The 23,841-nt window shown below is 37.5% G+C and overlaps 1 protein-coding gene across 3 annotated transcripts in view; it reads left to right on the forward strand.

Moving 5' to 3' along the window:
* The first annotated feature begins 11,747 nt into the window (after positions 1 to 11,747).
* GABRA1 (gamma-aminobutyric acid type A receptor subunit alpha1) overlaps positions 11,748 to 23,841 on the forward strand; it is an 87,751-nt gene continuing 75,657 nt past the window's right edge. The window contains exons 1-2 of one of the 3 annotated variants that reach the window (XM_072400717.1): positions 11,748 to 11,880; positions 13,288 to 13,376. In XM_072400717.1, coding sequence (XP_072256818.1) covers positions 13,303 to 13,376 — 74 coding nt within the window. In that variant the 5' untranslated portion in view covers positions 11,748 to 11,880; positions 13,288 to 13,302. The other 2 variants (XM_072400716.1, XM_072400718.1) reach the window with 2 other exon arrangements.

A 23,841-nucleotide genomic window follows, 5' to 3' on the forward strand; every position in this document is an offset into this window, starting at 1 on the left:
CAAACAGAGTCTAAGGAAATTCCTTGTTCAGACAACTTCCTATTGCCAGTGACTTCCTTTTGTAGGGAAGGTCAAGATGGGAGCTATGTGACGTGCAAGCATCCTACCCCACCACCAGAGGGAGCAGCATTCTGGGAGATACAAGACCTGGACCAGGAAGTGAGCAGAGGAGGTAATCTCTGAGCAGAATTGGTGAAGAGGGCACAGATCCCCTGAGTTTTCAGAAAAGTTTGTAATTTGAAATTTGTTTACACAGACACACAACATTTGCAAACCATTGGATTTTCCTGCAAAGCCATGGTAGCTGCAAACCCAAACCTTATTCCAAGAGATTATGTTTTCTTCCTACATTACTTGGTTATTGCCTGCAATGATTTCATTAGACACTTAGAATCCCAGAGTTGTTCACCTTCAGCCTCTTTTTCACTGAATTAAACCATACACCAGTGTGGGGAGGAAGTAGGGATAATAATATACTAAGATAACCACAAGTCACCGTCACCAAGTCACCACTCTGATGCACTAAGTTGCATGTATAAATTATACTGGTCAACAAACATTTTCTTGCCAAATTAGATTTTTTTTTTTTGCTAGATTGGGTCTAGTTTTTGAAATAATGACCTCAATAATACCCTCATAGAAAACTAATGAAACATGAAAATTAAACACAAATAAACTAGATATGCTTACGAATATAAAAAAAAAAAATTTTTAAATGTCAATATATTCTATATTCAGTATATTTACAGAACTAATCACAAAGAAGTCATTGAAAAATCAGTGTATGATTTCCTTTTATGCTGATGATCAGGACGTTGAAGGCTCCAGCAGTAGTCTGCCATCATATGTCTATCCCATCTGCCCTTATACCTTTCTTCCATCACCTTTATATCTTGATGGAACCTCTCCCCTTGTTCCTCACTGAATTCGCCAAGGTCTTCTGGAAATTTTTGCAAATGGCTTTGGAGATAGTGTACCTTTATGCTCATAGTAGCACCCACATTTTTAAAGTTTAAGAGCAAGTTTTGCACCAGTTCTTCAAAATTTTGTGCTTTAAGGTTACCCTAAGAAGTTCTTCACAACCATGACATAGCTGTGCTGGGCAGTAGTTTCAGTATCAGTCATGTAACTTGTGAAATTTGAATTATTTATCAGTTTCCCAATCTGGGGTCTATCAAAGATTCCTGCTTTTAATTTTTAAGTACTCAATCCAAGGAAGAATCTTCAAATGTATTTGAAGCAATCACCGACCTTGTTCAGAGCTCCAACAAATTGTTTCAATAATCCCAACTTTATATGTAGTGGAGGGAGAAATATTTTTTCTTTTTCAACCATTGGCTCGTTAATGATGTTCGCTTCCCCGAAGCAGATGAAACATGGGTACTTTGTGTATCCACTTTGCTGTCCAAATAGGAAGTTCCCCATTTTTAAATCAACACATATGGACCATTGGTGTTTATGATAGCAAAGCTTTTGTAACACTATTTTGATATTTTGATATTTTTCTTTAAGTTTTGTTGAGTGACCAATTGGAATTGATGCATAGCAATTGCCATTATGCAGTAAAACAGATTTCATACTTCGAGTAGAACTGTCAATGAAAAGCCACCAGTCTTCTGCTCCGTATTCTGGTCATCCCATATGGGCTAGTAGTCCAGGGATGTTACAACAGTGCACAAAGTCTCCATCTTCACTGAAATATGGTAGGACTGTCACCTCTCTTGTCCTATAAACCATTATTTTAACTTCTGGTTATTTTACCCTTGTGTAATAAATCATTGAGCTCTTCTTGGGAGAACAGCTGGTTTGGTAAAACACTTCCTTCAAATTCACTTCCACTGCTAACTCCTGGATTACACTCCAAACCCTGTATATCCTCCATGTCAGATACAGGAATATTAGGGAGTGTACTGAACACTGGTATGGAAACATCAGCACCATGCTGCACAGGTCGTCTTGCTGATTCCAAATCAGGGTACTCCCACTTGTTTTTCTTGTAACGATTGAAACCTTTTACATTCACAGCGCAAAAATAACAATAATTATGATGATTTTTGGGCTCCCACCATACAATAGGTACACCAAATTTCAAACTTTTCAGTTTTCCATTTTTCCACTGACGTAGACACTCTTCACAAGTTTTGCATACCATATGGGGAGCTCAATACTTATCTTGGTCCCCCAGTTTAATAGCAAAATATACGAGATATGCTTGTTTCACAAATTCTGTAATGTTTCTTCCCTGTTTTTGCTGAGAATATTCACCACAAATGTAGCAAAATACATTAGGGTCATTTAAACAACTTCTTCTTGAAGAATATTTCTTCTCTGAAGAATACTTCTGTAAAAAAAGAAAATGTATGAATAAAAAGAAAGCAAATGAAAGTTTCATGAAAATAATGTTACATTTAATAAATAAAATGCAAAACTTTCTTGTGAATAAGGATTGGTAATAATATGCTGTGTTAACATTTGTTGTTGGTAAAATCGTCTTTTCGGATTCCTGTATCACAAGAACTAGAGCCAATCCAATGAAACTGATGTCATTTCTAGATTCAGCAGACCTGAAATACAGTAAACATATTGAAAAATCTTTGGCAAAATTTTTTTTTGTTGAGCTGTGTTATAGTTTGAGCTATTGCGATTTGTAGACAACAGTACTTAGAGCTCCCTCTGCTCATTAAAAATAAATTATTTATAAGCAATATTTTATATATATCCAATTAAAATTTAAAATGTGTTTTCATTTATTTTTCCCTGACCAACATATATATAAATATTTTTAAAACCTTAGTTGTAACTTTAATATTAGTTGTAGTAGTAAAAATAGCAAAAGCTGTTCTTGTTCAAGAACATAACCCATCCCACTGGCTGGAAAGGGTAGCTACACACTTTGACTCTTTCGTATATTTCTTCCTTCCAACAAATTCTCTCCTGGCACTTATTTACTCGAACAGATCCTGATTTGCAGAACCTCAGCTGATCTAATCTTAGGCCGTTTCCTGACTGACATAGTGTCAACTTAAAACAAAAGACCGCCTTTTGTGGTATTATGTCAGCAGTTGGCTTTTTTACTCAGCAGCAAACTTCCACAACAGAGAAAGCAAGACAGAGAGAAAGCCATTAACATCAGCTAATGTAATAATTCTTGTGCACATCTGAGTCTAATAACAAAATCTGTTTTTCAGGTAAGATATTGGTCTGGGAATGTAGGTTTTATTCCACCCAAAGCTCTACAAAGCTTCCAGGTTCTAGGAACCAAAACAGGACTTATTAAGGACAGTAAGAATCTGTGAAAACAAAAAGATTTATTAGTCATATCAGTCATCACTTTTGGAGCTCCACACCATGTAAAGGTAGGAAACCTACAGTAGGTCATGCATAAACAGTATTTACAATATTGCCAGCTAGTGTATATTAGTATTTATATGGAATTGGAAAAGTGTTTTTAGGTGCTAATGACAAAAGTAGTGTTGTGTTCAAATTTGGGTTGTCCTTATATTCGACCCGAATAAAGCTGTTCGAATTCGGATAGACCTGACCCAAAAAACAATTTGTGTGTAAAAAAATGTGTTAAAAAAAATTTAATGTTAAAGTGATTTATTGAATGTGTGTGATTTGTGTAACTAACTTTAATTTCTTTACAGGTTATCCCACAATGACAATCCTCCTGTCAGTGTGGGATCCCTGGGCACTAGAGGTTAAGTGAGGACAAGTCTCCCCATTCATTACCCCTCGTTCTATGTGATTGGCTGAGAAAAGGTAAACCCAGATGACAGCTCAAGCGTCATCAGGATTTTCCTTTCCCCAGCCAATCACAGAGCACTAGAGGTGAATAAATGGGTAGACTTGTCCCCATTTAGCCTCTGGTGTCAGGGATTTTCTTAATGAATGTGGCCACGGCCACATTTATTAAGAACAGTGTGCGATCCCTGGCACTAGAGGTTAAATGGGGACAAGTCTCCCCATTCAAAACCTCTAGTGCTCTCTGATTGGTTTGGGAAAGCTTTCCTCAGTCAATCAGGGAGCACTATCCCTATTACTGGATAGAGTTTCTCTATCCAGGAACACAGGACACCTGTGTTCTTGGATAGAGAAACTCTGTTCAAGAACACATACAGCTAGTAAAGGGCTGCAAGAGCAATCCAAATTTTCTCATCATTGACTTTATTAGTGTTCAAATTCGGCATTCGATCACCCAAACAATATCCCCCTATTCGATCGAATAGCTTTCGAATCGAATAGTGAGATATTTGACCAACATTAGACAAAAGCCTTCTTAGGAAGCACGTCTAGAACTCGCCTCAGTCAAAATGTAAATATTGAGGACCTGGTGTTTTCTATGCTATTGATTAGTGTTGTGTAATCATGACAAGATCAAAAGAGTTCCCTTGGCCTCTCAAAAAGAAGGCAGTAGATGCTTATGGATTTAGCAAATAATTTAAAACGATTGCCAAATTTTCTGAACTTAATTAGTCCACTTTAAGAAATGGTAATTGGTCTAGGAAACCTGAGGCCAGGAGGTTCAAATATTACAGAATCTGCAGGTCACTCCTGCGACAATTGATATAATTCATCCACAATGAAAATAGATTATGGGAGTCGTACTAGGAAAAAGCTTCTGTTGTTGTAAAAACAAATTAAAAAACAATTAGCAAACCACATTTTTGGATTGAACATGAAAGCAAAAGAAGCCTTCTGGAACAATAAGCTGTAGAATGATGGAAGATTATGGATATTTGGAGCAAACTAAGGGCAGCATTTATAAAGTAAGACTCATAAGAAGGGATGCAAAATGCCTGCAAGACATAATTTCTGCTAAAATGGGTAACCATCTTATGGGCCCACGGGTGTACTTTGATTTTTCACAGTCTGCAATAAAATGTATTGATATTTTTCTTAATAAATTATTGAAAGGGCACATTTTCCTCAAAGTGTTTTATCAAAATATAGCATCATTATTCACTGAATTTCAGTCTTATCTTCAGTCTTGCTTACTTTGATTTTCCTGCATACAGCCGAGGAACAGCCTGCTTTCCTGCCTAGAAACAATTGGGTGTGGATTTTCCTTCTATTGCTGCCATCATGGCATAATATTATATTATACTGTAACATAACTGTAAACGGCACAGTTATGGATCTCATTTGACAAGTGTGCAATAGTGAAAAACTTTTTTTACAATATCAAAATTATTTGTGTAAAGTAATATTTCCAAGAATGGTATATATTTTTTTAATTGCTGGGTAGTTGGAAGCAAGGATTCCATTTTCTTTCATGTGCAAAAACATATAAAGCATATAAAAAATTAAAGCTTAGGCAGAAACACAATCGTGTTTCCTTGAGCTTTCACATCAGCAAATCAAGAACCATTACCAACAATAGCAAATAAAGTGGCACATTTGTTTTTAACTTTGGTTGTATATAAAAGACATTTTATGTGAGTTTTTATCCAAAGGAAATAACCAGTGGCCATAACCAGTGTGTTTGTAGTTTTGGTTGATGCAGGGTAAGGTGAACCAATTCTAAAAGCTATTAACCTTATGAGTTGTACGTTGGCACAGCTCACGTTGAAGTGAAATCACAGGCAGTAGCACTAAATATTAAATCTTTATACTGCCCATCCGTTTTCTATGTGCATATGCACGGCTGAATTCCTGTGGTCAGCACTACGGACAGCTCCGACTAGCAATACTATCCATTTGACTGAGAAGTGTGTGATTTAAAAACTTTCAACATTTTGTTAGGGCAATACAGATGTATTTAACATTAAATTAGTGTACACATGTGTAAACTTTTCAACAACAACTTAAAAATAATGTAACATTGCAATACAACATAAAATACCTATGTTACTATAGTTTTGTAACTAGAAATCAGATGTGCAGTAAACCTAAATTTCCTAGGGAAAATAAATAAAATATATCTGGAATCCTTTAAAGTAGCTACAAAACACTTGCTTAAAATGAATCTAAACTGTAATTTGTAAAACAAAAATAGCTTTCTTTGAGTACTATATTGGTATTATGTTTAATATTAAAATATGAGTTATTTTGGTGCACAAATAAAAATAGTAAAGTTGTATCAGTTTTGTAAAATGTGATTTAATTTAAAATGTAATTTAATTTAAAACATGCAACGAAAAAACACAGAATGATTTATTAGAGAGTCATAGCCAAATGGTAAACCTTGAACTAGTCTCAGAATTTTCTGGTAACTCCTAGGGGATCAAAAGTTTTACCTAAATGCTTTGCTACCTATTAGTGGTGGTCAGTTTGTCTGGTAAATGTGTGATTCTAGCGTATATATCTCTATATGGATGTGTGGACCAGGGCACTAAATTTGCAACATGAAGTTTACACTTTAGGATTTAGTCATTGAGTCATTTGTCACATTGATGGTGTCACTGAAAATTGTGCTGGCTATATTATTATGCAAGGAATGGTAAAACATTCTCCAAACCTGTAATAAAAAGGATGTATGTAACTGGTCCCACTAAACTAATCAAGGTTTTGTGGAATCTAAGGGTTCCTCCAAAAGTTGCTAGGGGTTCCTTGAGCAATAAGCAATTTGTGCCTCTAAGGTCATCTTAAGTGACTCCAATGATCTTTTTGCCTATCTGTAGGGTGACATTCTCTGGCCAGCAATGTAAGAAGCATTCTTTCCACTGACCACCACACTAATGTACTGTAAGCTGTGGGTATAGTAATTATAGAACTGCTTCCCTGAAGACCTAAAAGAAACATGAGTTTCCCCATGTTAAAAAGTTTGGGAAAGGCTGCATTAGTTCCCCATTTCCAATATCCAAACCACTTTAAGCATTTTATTTTGCTTCCCTTGGTACAACCTAGATTTTCTAGGCTAAATTTACACTGTAGTATCTGTCTAACACACTATTTTGCACTAATATTTTATAAATTTGCATTAAAATGCATTAGTAATGTAGGTGGATTAGGGGGATTTTAGTAATAAATGTTGCAGCACCTCAATAAAGCAAGTACTGAGCTTGATACATTGGCCAAGTTTTAGTGTTTCTTGTGAAATTTCCCCCTGTAGCTAACTTCCTGTTAGGGGACCAGTCTCCCTTGTTCACTGTGAGAAGGTGGACAGGTCTCTTCAATGCCCTCATTCTCTGAGACAGGGGGAAAGCTTCATTTACAAAAAGTAGTTTTGGCTGTCCCTGTTCTTTCCTCTCCCTACACTCGGTGCACTTCACAGCTCTCAAGGCAGGGAGAACGTTGTTTACATGGAGAGCATTGTTTTGCAGCTAAGATGGAAAAGAGTTGGAAGATTATCTGAACCATGTAGCCTGGTTCTTATACCCCCCATTTAGTGGCAGTAGCATTCAGAGTTGACTTTTGTCACCTTGGGCAATCTATGAAAAATATCCTGTTTCCTGTTTCCTCTGTTTTCTGGTATAACTGAATAGGAGGGTAAGGAACCAGCTTGGACAGACTCTTTAGCCCCTCTCCTTCCTCCCACCTCTGTTAAATCCTTGTGCAACTAATCTGTGAGCTTGTGTATCCCAGGCAGGACACAGGCCCATCTCCCAATTCCTTAGGCTGCATGATTTTTCAGACCAAAAACAATAAAGTACATTACCCAAACACACCACAATATAGATGTTTTAATCATAAGTTCTAGGGACAAGGTAAGTAGTATGCTCCCCTGTCACACAGCCCCAAGTGTAGAAAGGCTTGGGAGAGATTTAACTATGTACAGAACCTTTTTGGTTGGAAATTAGATAGGGTGCCCTGAGGGCCCCATCACCCTATTCCTTAGGCTGCTGTTTTTTTTATGGTGCCTAACACAATGGGCCTGAATAATTAAAGCTCTTCAAGGTTCGAGAGGATACACTTTCATTAGTGAAGCTGGGTGATCCAGAAAACCTGGAATGGATTTTTTAAAAGTCATTTGCTATTTGTTAGCAAATGTTTTGAACCTGGGCCATATACCTTCCAGGTTTGCTTGATCACCCAGCTTTGATGAAAGTGTATCCTCTCCAGCCTTGGAGAGCTGTAATAAATGAGGCCCAATGAGTTATAGTAACACATGTGTTTCCCCTAACACACCTCAGCCAGGGCTGGATTTCTCATAAGCCTGTGCCCACTTCTTTTCCTTGAACCCTTAATTTTGCTGAAACAGGGAGGAGTAAGAAACCAAAATATGTAGATGCAAGTGGGGGACACCCTCCTAAAATGTCATCACTATGACATCATTAGAAAATAAACAGCTCATCAAAATGAGCTGTCCTGTCACACATAATTGTCTGCTTCTGATACTTGAACCCCAGTTTCTCTGAAATCGTGGAGTTTAAGAAACAGAAAATATTGGTGCAAGTGGTAGACACTTTTTTAGGTTTTTTATATTGGTTAGCCAAAACTCTACCCATCAAAGTATGCTGCCTTGTTAGACATAATTGTCAAATTCCCTCAATTGAAATTCAATTTTCTTTTTAACAGGGAGGTATAAGTGAACATAAATGTGGGACCTAATTTAGAACTATTATGGGTAACACCCTCTTCCTAAAATTTCATCACTATTACAACATCTCAAGATAAAAAAAAAAAAAACGATTATACCATACTACCCTGCTACCCTGTCACACATAACTGGCCACTTGCCTTTTTTTGAACCCCAATATCTCTGTAGTGGAAAGATTTAAGTAACTGAAAATGTAGGAGTAACTTCATTACCCCTTTTGGCTATCTAGCCTACAAAGTAAATTTCTCTAGAAATAACCATTGCAGATAGGTTAGAAGGTTAGCAGCCCCCGGGATCAGTCCCAGTTTCAGCTTTTTGGTTCTGAAATGGTGAACAGATAGCAATATTTGACAGGCCAGTACTTTATGATAGCTTTAGTTTTATTAGCTTAAAATTTATCTTTGGCAAACTTGTGAACTAATTTAGTTATAATAATCGCTCCCTATATCCCTATTTTAAGCTCTTTGGGGCAGGGTCCTCTCCTCCTCCTGTGTCACTGTCTGTCTGTCATTTGCAACCCCTATTTAATGTACAGCGCTGCATAACATGTTGGCACTATATAAATCCTGTTTAGGAATAATATTAATAAATAATTTTATTTGTGGGGTCCAGGATGTAGTAGGCCATGTTTCAGAGCAATGTGCTGGTAATCAAGTGGCGATCTGCTCCTTGAAATTGAAAAAAAAAAAAAACATGGATATTGAACCTTCTATATAGATTAGAGAATTGATATCAAAGGTAACAGCTCTGAATGATTTTGGCTGGAATACAATTTCTTGAAATTTAGAGTAAGAGATTTATCAATGCTGAAGAACAGATAAACAGCTAAATTCAAAAATAAAATACATAGGAATATCAAAGTGCCAATAATTTCTTCATGCACTTTTATATTTGCATAAATCACTTAAACATCCAATAGTCTCTAGAACATTTTCAAGCTGGTAAAAAATCCCATCACTCAACAAACATGTTATTATAATTGACTCCCGTCAAAAACAGATCGAATGGTCACATAGTCTGTCCTCAGATTAGACTACCCTCCAATAAATAATCTGATCCAGCATCTGGAAACACTTCATTAAAAATTGACACCTGTCAGATCAAGCGGCCAATGCTTACATCAGATCCCCCCCAATGAGGATTTGTCATCTGATTAGACCCCTCCACCCAATAATAAAGGATTTGATTCCACACCCAGAAAACATTGTCAAAAAAATTCACCTGTCAAACATCTGATCAGATAGCCATTCATCAGATCTTCCTGTTCCCCAATTAAAGAACCTTATCTGGTGTTTGGACCATCTGATCTCACTAAAATGTTCTAACTGGTAGGAAAAGGTGACAGTATATGCTTTTATGCTTATGAAAAGTTCCCCCCATCAGATTGTTCTACCTTATGGGAAAAATGTGTAGGATAATGTAGGATGTTTCAATGGTTTCACTTTTTGGTCCATTTTTCCAACCTATTATAAAAAAAAAAAAAAAACACCTCTTTGAAAATCTTTCTATAGTGTCATGAAGGTTTTACTTTGTTTAAACCATGAAATATATTTTTCTGTTCTGAAAAAATACACACTAGTAACCCCCCTTCCCCAAGCTTGATTTCATTCACAAAGGACAACCTAAGTGGCGGATTGTTGGGTAACTGGCCTTTCAGATTTCGCTACCAGCTCTCTAACTAATGAACGTTCCATGTTCCAGTGCACTGGCTTTAAACTACACACCATTTCGGTGACACTGACAGTTTATCTGGTCTGACAACACACCTGGCTTATTTGCAAAAGTGATTCTGCATCTGACTACCCTGCTGGACAGGCTATACACCTGCTTGCCTTGTTGGTTGGACCATGCACTCAGATGCATTATTGGGCAGACTGTTCACATGGCTGTCTGTGTCCCTAGCTGTCCATCAAGGCAACCAAGTGCATGGTCCATCCAGCCAGAAATCTAAGTGCATGGTCCATCCAGCATGAGACACCGGCAGCCAGGTGTTCTGTCCTTGATGAATATAATCCACACTTCACTGCCTTGATGCATATATGTGCATATGATATGACTATCTTGCTGCCAGGTCATGCTCATGACTGCTTTGATAGACAGCAGGGGATAAGTGCAGACCCTCTCCAGTCAAGCAGCCAGATGCATGGTCAGTCCATTAAGGGACACAAGAATCCATAAGCCCCTTCTGAACTTGATGTCCTTGGAATTCCTGGTTGGATTGACCTGGCTATACAGAAACTGCACCTGGCTGCTTTCTGAGATGTACTGAGCACCTGACTGCCTTATTGCTCTTCCCAACAATGCAGCAATGTGCTCTGTCTGCCCAGCAAAACAGCCAGGTGTATGGCTTGTCCTACAAGACAGCCAGGTGCACATTATAGTAATGAAAGACAAAACATGCATCCGGCTGCTTGTGTCCTTTCCTTGGTTGGCCAGGAATCTAGCTCCCAGGTTGGACTGACTGTTCGCCTGGCTCCTTTGCAAGAGAGGCCGTGCACCTGGCTGCCCATGTCCTTTGCTATCCATCAAGACAGCCAGGTGCACATTATGTCCATGAAAGACAAAACATGCATCTGGCCGCTTTCCTTTCCTTGGTTGATTAGGCACCTAGCTCCCTGGTTGGACTCACTGTTCACCCGGCTCCTTTGCAAGAGAGGCCGTGCACCTGGCTGCCTATGTCCTTTGCTATCCAGCAATGCAGCCAGGTGCAGAAAATGTACATTTTTGTCCATCAAGTCAGCCAGGTACATGTCATATTTTCTTAAAGACAGAAAGCACACCCAGCTGCCTGTGTCCCTTCCTGGAAAGAAGGTTGGATTGATGGTACACCTGGCTGCCTTGATGGAAATTGCTAGATGGACCCTACACCTACTTCCTAGCTCAATAAACCATACACCTGGCTGCCTTGATGGCCAGAAATCTAGAGGCAGGGTGAGCCAGGAGCTTTGATCAAGGCAGCCAGGTGCATGGTGGGTCCAGCCAGGACTATGAGTAGGACATGTCAGAACAGTAGCTGAAATGATGATGAAGATGGGCGTCTATAGATGAGACATTGGTACCACCTTCCATTCTAAAATAAAATCTCCCTGGCATGCAGTCACAGCCTATTTCACATCCGGTTAACCCTAGGTCTGTGTGAAATAAAGAAGAGATTTTTATATAAAAAAGCAGAGCATTGTTGTAGCAGTGATCCCCCAAGTAGGGAGGAATTTGTAGGTGGGGGTGATTCTCCAGGAGGGATGTGATTGCTGCTGGATGAGTGAGAGGCAGGGCCGTGCACAACTCCGCCACTCTCTGCCTGGATCCCTCCAAGTCACTTTCAGCAGCCTGGATTGTACGAGCACCTCTCTCCCTCCCACTCCTGATTATTGTTTCCTCTGTCTCACCATCAATCCTAGGTAAGGGCTCTGCCGATTGCTAAATCTCAGCAGCCTCCTCATTGTGTCCATTCTTCCCTTTCTAACATGCAACACTGAAGCTGTGACCATTTTCCCTCTGACTTTGGAAATCCGCAGCGATCGATGGCAGCTTTAGAAGATCACTTGTGTTGGCTTTGGTTTTTAGGGACAGGCTGATCATCTGAAAGGGTGGAGAAACCCCCCCAAAAAAGAGGTTTTGGTAGGGAAGTTAATGTGGCTTTTGTTCATCTACAAGTCTGTTTTTTTGTGTCTGTTTTATACTGGCAATCCAAAAGCAGCCAGTAGTAGTATTGAAGCATTGGAGGATAATGAGATTGAAGGTAAGCTGGTGCTGAAATGATGGCATTTTTATTTCTAAGATCAGAGCAGGGGATGTGTGAATTTCCTATAATCTATGTTCACCATTCATCTACATCTTGCAGTGTTATATGATTAAACCTTCAGCATGTGTTATCACAATGGAGGCTGCATGTGTTCAAACCCATTGGATTCTAGCAGTCTGTGTCAGCCCTGTGTTTACATGAGAATGATGCATTTAACTGTGTTTCTATTGATTTGATATGCACAAGGGATGTGGGGAATTACTTGTTTATTTATGATAAAGCCAAAGGCACCTCATGCTCCCAACACCTTCACAATGATGGTTGAAAGTATCATAGATTTGGTATAGCAGCTGTGCTCAAGGCTAGAGATAATCTGTGCCAACAGAACTTTCACATGGATCTCAATGGCAATGGTTGAAGTATATCTAGAAACTTGGTGCTTGGTGGAGTTTTGGGTAGGATGAGATAGATCTAGCAAACAACATTGGAAATGCAAGGGGTAGTAGCAGGCATATGGATTCTACCACCACATCTGGGGCACTGTGCATGTGTTGTATTTCATTTTACTGATACATTATTTTTAATCTGGAGAAGGTTGTGTGCCAGAGCATGAAACTCACATGTAACAGATGGGGTATTAAAATAATGAGATTAAACAGCAGCCCTGAGAATCACACTGAGTTGGACATGAGAGATGTGATGTTTGAAAAGCTTCAACTAACAACCATGGAAATGCTTTCCTAAAACCGCATTGAGGCAAAGTTCTTCTGTGATGTCTTTCAAGAATATAGATAGCTGACTCACTTCATCAACATTTATCTGAGTTTGTACAGAAGAGCTGACACATTTTTTTTTTGAGCTGTCAATAACATGAACAATATCCACATTGCTACCTGTATGTATATTCATGTTACAAGGGCTGTAGCCTTGCAGCCACATTAAACTACAGGACTTTACTAGCAATTGTGATCATTAAACATATTTTGTATAATTATGCATTTTATTTTATGGTCAACACAGGAAAACAAAAACTTAATCAAGTTCCATGCTTGTTGTTCTTTAGACTCAAGAAATTGCAATGAGGAGGAAAAACACCTTGTTTGATTGTCTATGGGCCTGGACGGTTATTTTAAACACATTACCAGAAATAAGGTGAGTAGAATTGAATAATATGACATATTGCTTGCAGAGGAATGTACGTGCTTTTTCCTGACTTGCCTATGTACCTAGTAACATGGTGACCCTGTTTGTTTACAAGATCAACTTAATGAAGCACTTTGCTTTCTAACCCATTATTTTTCCCTCGATTATGACCCGTCATGAACTTGAGTGCATTATGTAGGTGAATAATGAAGTGCATATGAATTGGAGGTCTCTACCACAAACTGATTTGTAAACCAGGCCACACTTCTTGATCATAGATAAAACATTTTTCAATTTTATTTCTACATTTAGGAAATAATACATTTCTTTTTAAACATGGAAATATTCCCAGATTTTAGTTTCTGTTAAATAAATGTACTGTGCTGTAATGTGGGGGTATAGTGGCCTATAGGAATTGGGGGACTACGGGTTTCAGAGTGCCCCGTTCGTTGTTTATATATTTCATTTTAGGTGTGAATTGAAAGTTTTGTTTAGGAATAAGTGCACAGAAGTACTGCTGTCACATTGAGGACGAGTGGTTATAGCAATGAGTAAGGGGCCTGCAAATCAACAAGGTGTCAGTGATAGCAAAGTGACGATCAAGTTGGAATTTAATTTGTTCACTCCTCGAGGCAAAAAATCATGAGCATTATCACTGCCAGAGGGCCTGCAGCATATATTATTTAGCAGATGGTTGGCTGTCAGATAAAAGAAGGGTATTAAAATGTGTACAACTTATAGCAACAGGAATAGAATAGGTACAACACATAAATAACGAAAAATCTTTTATTTGCTTCTGCTAGATCTTTATGACAAAGATGGCCTGATCTGATTACAATGCAAAGAATGTGTTACTTCCCAAAACAATGAGACAGCTTTTAGCAGTTTACTTTATCAAAGTAATAAAGGACAATGTCTCAAGTTACTGAATACGTTGTTGTTTTTACCATGATTGTATACTATAATATATTGTATGTTATTTTTATACTATATTAATATATACTAATATATATATTATATATTATTATCATGTATATATATATGTATATATATATATATATATATATATGTTTAAATACTTTACAACTGCTGAGGTTCACTGAAATTATCAAAACTCTTATTCCTTGTCCTTCATTTTCTTATCAACTCCTTATTTATGATTATTTGTCTTTACCGTCATGTTATTCTGAAGCTGATTACTTTTTAATGATTACAATGTAGATATGCATTTATTAATATCGTAAGTGCTGCTGGCTAATCAATCTATCTATCTATCGATCGATCCATCCATCCATCCATCGATCCATCCATCCATCTCTGCATCACAGCCACATGACATTAGATAACCAGCCAATGTAAAACATTTATTCTCGGCCTTATGGAAAGCAAAAAACGCACGCCAATATGATGATGACCTGTAGATGGAGTCAGTGCACAGTGTTTTAGGGTGAGAATACAGAATACTGTTTATACACAATTTCATTTAACAGTGAACATGGTAGACAAATAACATATGAGTCTTCAGAAATACAAGGAGAGCATCTGTGCTTATACCTTACATAACTGGCTTGTTTATTTCCACTCTTCATTTTTTTTATTAGTTCATGCAAGTGGGCTTATTACCTAATGAACTAATTCAACCTTGGTAAATGTGCCAAAGAGCAATAAGTAAAGTGCTGTAATGTCTAACAACCAATCAGCAAACATCTTGTTTTTGCTACTCTCCTGTTAAATTTGATTGGTTGGCATGGGTTACTGCACTTTGCAGGTCAATATTTTTTAATTATTCAGCTTTGTTATTATATTATCATGTGTATTTCTAAAATTGTACAGTTGTATTTTTCATTCATATTATTAAATCAACAACATTTGTGTTAAAATAACACTTGAGAAGACTGTTTAAAATAAACACAATGTAAATATTTTGTAGCCAAGAAATGACATCTTTTCTGTATCCTAACAATTCATGAAAGAAGAATATTAACTGTGTACAATTCAATTTGTCTCCAAATAAATTCATCGCTATTTGATCAGGGAATACAGCTTAAATTCTGAAGCCAAGAACCCCATTAAAGCTATAATTATTGCTTATCACAAATTTTCAGCTCATGTTGTTTCTCATCCATCATTTTCTATCTGTGAGTTCTTTCCCTGCCCATGCACGCTGCATCTCCTATTCATTCAGACCACGGCCACTAAGGTGTTTTTGTAACTGACATTCACCTTAATCTTGATGCCCTTCTGGTCTCCTTGGGAATTGTGCACACATCAGTTTTCAGCCAGACAATAGGTGTTTATAAAGTGCTACTTCTGTAGAATGATTGTAATCCAGAAACCATCCCCACCACCACCCCCCAAGATAAACATTCATAAAGTATGTTTTGTGAAGAGCAGTTGGGTGTACATTGCTTTTCTATGTTACCTAGATGTTTATATGATGTAACAAGCAGATACGATATCCATATAATCATATTTGTGAACGTATACATCTTACAGCAGGACACATGCAATAATGAGTGTTGCATTACCATGCATTTTAGATGTGTCACATTTAAAAGACAAAATCAAATGGCTCAAATGGCAAAATGCAGGCCAATGCACCAAAATGCAGCTGGCGGGACTAATGCACTGAAGAAATGTGTTGGTGTGAATAGGCTGTACTGAATCCAATCTATTTTTTAATGTTTCTGAATTTGACTCTGGCACTGCAAACTGGAGAAAAATGAAAAACAACATATGTGAATAAGCTTTTTTAGTAAAACATACATATAACATACTCAGACAGTTTATAGAGTATAGGCAGGGCTGCATTATGCATAACGGCACTAGTGGGTATATGTCTGGGGCAAAACCGAGCCTCTGACATGAGCTGGAAAGTTCACTAGCTTGGGAAATATATATATATATATATATATATATATATATATATATATATATATATATTTATATGATATATGAACAATTTATGGTACTGCTTTTTTCTAAAACAGTCATGAGGTTCAAAGAACAGAGCCTGTGCAAAAAGCCCCTATCATCCTCTTTTACCTGCTTTGGGAGATTGTACAGATTTTAAGTTATTACTTGTTCCTTATTTAAAGATAAAGGTTTTATTAAAATATTTTTTTACTCTGAAGCTAAAAAGCGTGGCATTACCTGTTTCAACTGCTGAAGCTTGCTTAAACTTCCTTCTGCCTGTACTAAGTTGACCTTTTCTGTGTTTACATATTAAGCTTGGAAGACTTACTCTTGGCTGCTGCAGGCTCCTATTCATCCTTGGAAATCACCTCTACACAATGGCGGGATATACTATTTGTGTAGGCTATGGGTTTAGGAACCCACAATCCATTGTTACATGGAACCAGAGAATGCTGGGGCATTATTGATTATGCCTTAAGAGTGTTTCTGTTTTGTAACATTCCAGTTATGTCAGGGAAGAGCAAACACCTTGCTTTAAAGAATTCTACTCTTATTTTCCGTTGATGTCATTTGGTCTGAAAGTTAAGATGCTGTCTGACTTAAGTTGTATTTTATGGATTTAGGGTATGACTACCTATACGCAGTAATACATAGACATAAGAAATTTAAGCCTAGGTAAATGTATCAATTAATAATTATTCAACTGCCCTAATCAACTTGTTTAAACTGATGGTAGTAACAACATCTCCTGGCAGATGGCACCCTGCCAGCTGCTTGATCACCCACAACGCTGTGCTGGTTCTGAAAGAGCCAACGTTTGAACATTTTACAGCGAGCGGTACAGAACTGGCCATTGATTCAGAACTGCCGGTCTGATTAATTCAGAATAGGTGGCTGTGGGTGAGATTTTACACGTAGCGTCTCACCCACAGGCGTGATTCAGGGGTGTGAGGAAGTAGGAACCGCACTGCCATCTTTTCACCAGTCTGAATTATCCCTAAATGATGATCATACATGTATATGTATTGACTTCTTCATATTTAGTTGTCAGAATTATTCTTTAGCTTTAAACGGGGGGTAGAATAATAAGTCTTAGAGCCAATGTTTCTCAACTAGGTTTCTTTGGAACCCCAGGGTTCTTTGAGAGGTTGCTAGTGGTTCCTTGAGAAATGAGAAAACTTCAATCAATTAAACAGATAGCCAAAAAGATTTTTGCAATCTGTAAGGGTGACATTCTTCCTACTGGCCTGCAATGTAAGAGGGATTCTTACCTTTGCTAGTGACCACCATGCTAATGTACTGTTAGTTGTAGATATCATAATTATGGTGGGGGTTCCTAAAGATTCCTAAAGTTATTCACAGGGGTTCCCCTCATGTTAAAATGTAGATAAACACTTGTCTAAGCCCTACAACAATAACCTACCTGGGTTGGGTTTGAATGCCTTTGCTTCAAGGGCCCATATCATGTTGAACATACACAAATATTTTCATATTATAAGTACACAGTATGCTATGAATGTAATCAGCATACTTTTTTTGACTGATACGTTTCGGAAAATGATTGACACGGTTGCACTATGTTGGCAGAATGTGAACTGTTCCCTTACCAGCACAGGGGATGTCCGTGTAGTGTAAATATATACACTTGGTTAATATTTATCACATATGCATGTGTACTGTCAGCAGTACTTTGTCAACGAACATGTTAAAAAAAGCACATGTACAATCAGGTACAGTATTTTACCCCTACACACAGTTACCGCATCACAGTATCACTACCATGGTACACACAAAGTATATGCAATACATCTCACTACAATATACAATCATATGCTATTCTGCACTGTGTAAAAAAACATTGAACTTTTGTGAACTTAATGTAATGGTACTGGTTGTGTGTTTGAGCCATTCACATAGGTTGGCTGCCCATTCAGAATAAACAAAATACTGCTACTGTTAAAAGGTAGCACTCTGCAACACAACCCTTTTATGTAAAGTAAAAATTCTGTTTGTTTTTTTTATTTTTAAGGGTGCAGCACCGGCCCCCAATTCCCCTTAATTCTACCGTGTGTCCCCGATTTTAAGACATCCCCAGTAAATAAGCCACCCCCGAATTTTGAAAAAATAATTAAAAAAAGACACTCACCTGTGAATAAGACATCCCCCGATATTTGATCCTGTGTGTGTCTCCTTGATGCTGGCTGCAGCATGTGTCTGCTCCTGGCTGCAGTGCAGAGTGAAACTGAAAGTAACAAGCCGGCATTCTGCACCAGGAAGCAAACTGCTGATCCCTGCCCTAACGAAGTACCGGTAAGTGAACAGAAGGGGACAATCAATGGCATAGAGTGATCAGAAGGGGACAATCAATGGCATAGAGTGATCAGAAGGGGACAATCATTGCATAGAGTGATCATAAGGGGACAGTCAATGGCATAGAGTGATCAGAAGGGGACAATGAATGGCACATGAGTGATCAGAAGGGGACAATCAATGGAACATGAGTGATCATGAGTGACTTTCAACAATAAATGTGTACTGTAGTCTCCTTCATGGAAAAATAAGACATCCCCTGAAAATAAGACCTAGGGCATATTTTGCCATTTCAAAAAATATAAGACAGTGCCTTATAATCGGGGAAACAGGGTATCTCAGGCAATCAAGAATGAATGAGAGCGCAGAGCCTCCCGGCATACCTATGTCACGCATCCCAGGAGGCTCTTGGGTGCACAGGAGTAGCCTTTTCACGGAAAGAGAAAAATTTGCCGATTTCACGCATGTGCAGTGAGATTAGTAAGTTTTTTTCCCATCCTACGTCACCCGATCTTGTGCCTGGGTCGGGTGACATAGGATGAAGAACCATAAGAAGAGACGAAGATGGTGGTGGTGGGACGGATGCCGAGACGAGGAGGGACCCGATGCAAGACAACCCGGATAGATTTTTTTTGGCAGTTTTTAGTTTAGTTCCTCTTTAGGTGGGGGTGTCTTTTATTTCCATGTGGTTTTCAAAGTAGTTTTTGTAAGTATTTGTACCCAGGGTTAATATATTTTCTCATTACATATGTAGGCTCTGCTTGCTACTTTTTATTTCTACACAATGCTCTCTCTTACACTGTACCAAAAAAAGTCTGTATAGGTATTTACTAAGAGTAAAAAGGGGGGGATAGGTAGGGTAAATCAAGAAGCTTTTGTTGGACTACAGAACCATACACATGCATACATTTACTCCTACATGTGTGATCACAATTAATAAACCTATATAGCTGAATGTGCAGTGAGGTTTAATGTCCTCTACTTTGATATGTGCATCAACTAAATAGTTTTGCTTTAATTTTGACAACAGAATCCACATATCAAACATATTCAAAAGAATGAACTTAAAAAAATATTATGACAGCCTTGCTAAGCAAACACATGCCAAACTGAAAGCAAATAAAAACTTGAACGATTGTACTTTATCCGCCGTACATTTTTAAGGATGTATTGCCCCACAATGCTTGCTACGGGGTGGTCAGTAAGGTCCTATTTAAGGTTAATTTAATATTATGTAAACATTTAAAGTAGAAGTAAGTTTGCTTTGTGTCACTCTATCATCAGCACTTACATCTTCACCCTTGTTCTGTTTGGGTCATTGGTCATCTTAATTGGCCAGGCTGGAATGACAAACCTCCCATGTATGCACATAGTTTATTCATTCCCATCACCCAAGTCTGCCAGGATTGAATACAGATATCTATATGAATTGAAAGGCATATGCCTATGAATTTTATAATTGCCACATTTGACTGTTTACCAACAAATCCACCTTACTTGGACTTTGAACAATCTCATAATTTTTCTTGGAATTTTTTTCACCCATTCCTTTGTTAAGCTGTTTCCATTTCTATATTGTGAATATGACCAGACATAATATTTAGTAAATGCTGCTGCAAAAGCTCTTAGGTTTCTTTTATAAAGTTTATTCTTGGGTTGTTGTACCAAGCACATCCCTACCAGATTCTTGTTTGTTTAGAACATACCATGTCTGGAAATAACTACATGTAGCTGGGTCACGGTAGATTGGTCTATATATGTACATCCAGCCTTTCTCAACTTTTTTAACATTGAAGAAACCTTACAATAACTTCCAGATCTTAAGGAACTCCTGCTACTATATCAGTACATTAGCACAGTGGTCAATAGGAAGAATGCCTCTTCCATTACTAGCCAGTGGAAAGATTGTCACTCTTACACATAACCTAAAATACCATTGGTATGAGTGGTAACTGACCCGAGAGGCAACCCTTAGCAACTTCCGGAGGAATCCAAGGGTTCAATGTAACCCTAGTTGAGAAACATAGATCTAGCTGTGCCCAGATTTTTTTAGGACAGAATGAAATGTGCTCACCATGTTAAGTATAAAGGGTTTTGTTCTAATTTTTAAATTGCTTATTTAAATTTTAAATAGTTATAGGTTACAAAACAATTGTGCTAAACTTCCCAACCAGAACATCTTTAAGGGCACTGTTGCTTTTTACTGATATGCTCTATATGCCAACAAAATGTACCAAATAAATTTTGCTTGCATGCATCTTTTCTCAGAGAAAGAAAATCTAACATTCACTTATACTGTTTCATGGCAAATTCCATTACAGGCTTTTACTAACTAAACATAATAGGATCCTGGGAGCACTGGTGTTTGCAACCTCTGGCCTAGGGCTAAATGAGCTTTAATGTCAAATAAATAATTGTAACGGGATTGTATTCTTCAGCTGGTGTAGGTGTAACATGTCATCCAGGCCACATGGTAATGTAATCTATCGCTTTAAACATAGCCGGTACAAGTCATTTTTTTAGAAGAGAGAGAAGAGAGTTTCTTAATAGAGGTAAAGAGACATATTTTAGAAATTTTATTGGCTATAATATATTTTAAAGCAGTAATTGCTGAATTAGTTAAGTGACTTTATTACAAGAAATCAATAGCTGACATTTCTTTGTTTAGGAAGATTTTATTTGTTCAGTGTGCTAATTAACTCAAGAATCAATTTTTAGAACATGAACCTCTGTGTACCACCACATAGAGGCAAAAGAGCTTCCCCTAGGTCCCAGTGCACATCTCCTTGTTTGTTTTTAAATGTTTAGAACACATTTTATCTTTATAGCATGTGTCTCCACCAGACGGGGGCTAAAGAGTCACCCTACAAAGCTTCCAACCATTCCCATCAGCACTGTTTGATGTGAAAACGGAATAGTTTTACCATAATTGCTTCTAGTGTAATATATTTAAAACTGAGCTCAAGGCAGATATTACAAAGATTTGGTGACTTTGTTCGTTTTTTTCAAGCTTTTTTGTCTTTATTTTAACCTGACGATTCTGCCAGTAACACACTTAGTCCTAGAGTGACTATGCTTACTTACTGTCCAATATTTATGGATCAACAATGTTGTCATCCTGGAATATAAAGTGTGTAAAAATTCAGAACTACAGGACACCTTTCCTTTTTTATTAGGATGAAAAGTAGAAGTGTGTTCTTTTCAGGTGTTCTTTTCTGGCTTTCTTGTCTGCCAGGCCTGATTTCAGGACTGGACAGACAAAAAGAAAAAGGCTTTTGGAAGAAAATGTTTTGTCTGGAACATGACTTTAGGATTTGTTTGCAGATATGGTCTACTGCCATTGTACTATATTGACTAGAAGGAAAATCAAATCCCATGATTCTTCACCTTGATTTTGACTGAGGAATAGTTTTAACAATTTTACAACCATGTTCTGAACACATGGTCATCATAACAATTCCACAAATGGCAGTTGCTTCACATATAGGTGTAAAATGAACTTAGAACACGAGGCTGAATTATGGGTCGCACATATGTATAAACTGGAGGTTTTGCCTACAGCTGTCACTCATATGGTAATGAGAAAAAAACTATATATTTCTGATCTCTGGTGTTCATCTAGAGAAGCCTAAGCAGCAGTTTTTACAATTTTCTCCACTCTCTGAGCAGCTGTCTGGGACTTTGATAACCAGTATGTCCCAGTTTTCCAATGTGGTCCACTGCAAAGCAGTCTAAAGTAGCAAAGTTTACTGTCAGTTATGGTGGCTGATTTTCTTCTACAAACATTTAGTCTGTTCCTTTCAGAGGATTCTCATTGTACTTTAAGGAGGCTTTTCTTTCCATTTAACTTCATGTTATTATGTTAGGATACCAACAAATCAAACTGGGGCATTTAGGCACTTTGGCATTGTCAGATTTTAAACATCATTAAATATGTCCATAATAGAGGTTCTACTACCGTAATCATTTTAATTAGCAAAAAAATATATGAACAATTAGTATTTCATATTCAAAGACCAAAACTTCTCCTATATTGATAAAAAAACAAACTTTTATTTATTGTTTCAAATACAGTGAAAACACCAGTATACAATAAAACATCATACAATCACACATATAGCAACACTAAATATTTATTTTAGCATGGTTCATATACATAGAGTATCCCTTCACCATATTTCAAATGGGTGACAAGTTTAATGGAACGACCGCTTCCTCAGACCAATCGAAATATATACTCAATAAGAGTTGAGAATACATATCTCATCTTCCATCCAAGTAGGTGTATGTAAATGTCTGTCTTTAATTTATTCAGACAAATTGTCCCAAGGCTGCATATACACGTGCAATAATTGTCGTTGGAAACAAACGATCCATGACAGATCGTTCGATAATTGATAACAAAAAAGTGCACAATGTCAATGACGCTGATGAACGAGGAATGTCGCTGGAAACGAACAACCATCCCAGCTAGTGTGTGTACATTATTAGTGGATTATATTTGAACAATCGTATCGTTACAGCATGTACATAATTGTGCACAATATGATCGTTCAAAATAATCAGGAATAATCGTTGATCGTTCATTTTCAAACAATAATTTTTGCATGTGTGTACCTAGCCTAAGCCTTTCTATCTAAATGAAAGCTCACACAGGCAGCCTTCCTAAACAATATATACTGGCCAGTTTACCATTGTATACATGAAGAGCCATCCCAGACATAAAACACCATTAATCAAACACATGGAGAATTGTCCCAAAAAAAAAAGATGATGTGTGCCTCATTAGCATAGCCACATGGCATCATTCTGTTGTGACCTAATTTTGTAAAATGCTGTTTGATGAATGTGGAAAGCTATAGGTAAAACATTACATTAGTCTTCATTTTTTAAAATAGATTTAGGTACGCATGGCTATCCTATTGTTTTTTTCTTATTGTTTTATTGTTTGTTACCAGTTTTTGGAGGGCTTACAAAACAGAGAATCTGGCATTCCCTTAAGCATTCCTGGGTAGGAATCAATTACTGCAAATGAAACACATGGACTTTGAAGATTCCCACTTTGGATTGTTTGAGGGAATGTCAGCTTCCCTGTTTTATCAATAGATTCCATTGAGAACATTAATTCCATCATATGTGCTTTTTTTCACACATCAATCAAGCCACATATCAATAATCTTTCATAAAAAATCTATCATTTGCCTCAGCTCAAAGTAAGTTCAAAGAATGTGTGGCTAGCTGTGGTTAA

The sequence above is a fragment of the Pyxicephalus adspersus genome, chromosome 2 (assembly GCF_032062135.1).
Source record: "Pyxicephalus adspersus chromosome 2, UCB_Pads_2.0, whole genome shotgun sequence".
NCBI lineage: Eukaryota > Metazoa > Chordata > Amphibia > Anura > Pyxicephalidae > Pyxicephalus > Pyxicephalus adspersus.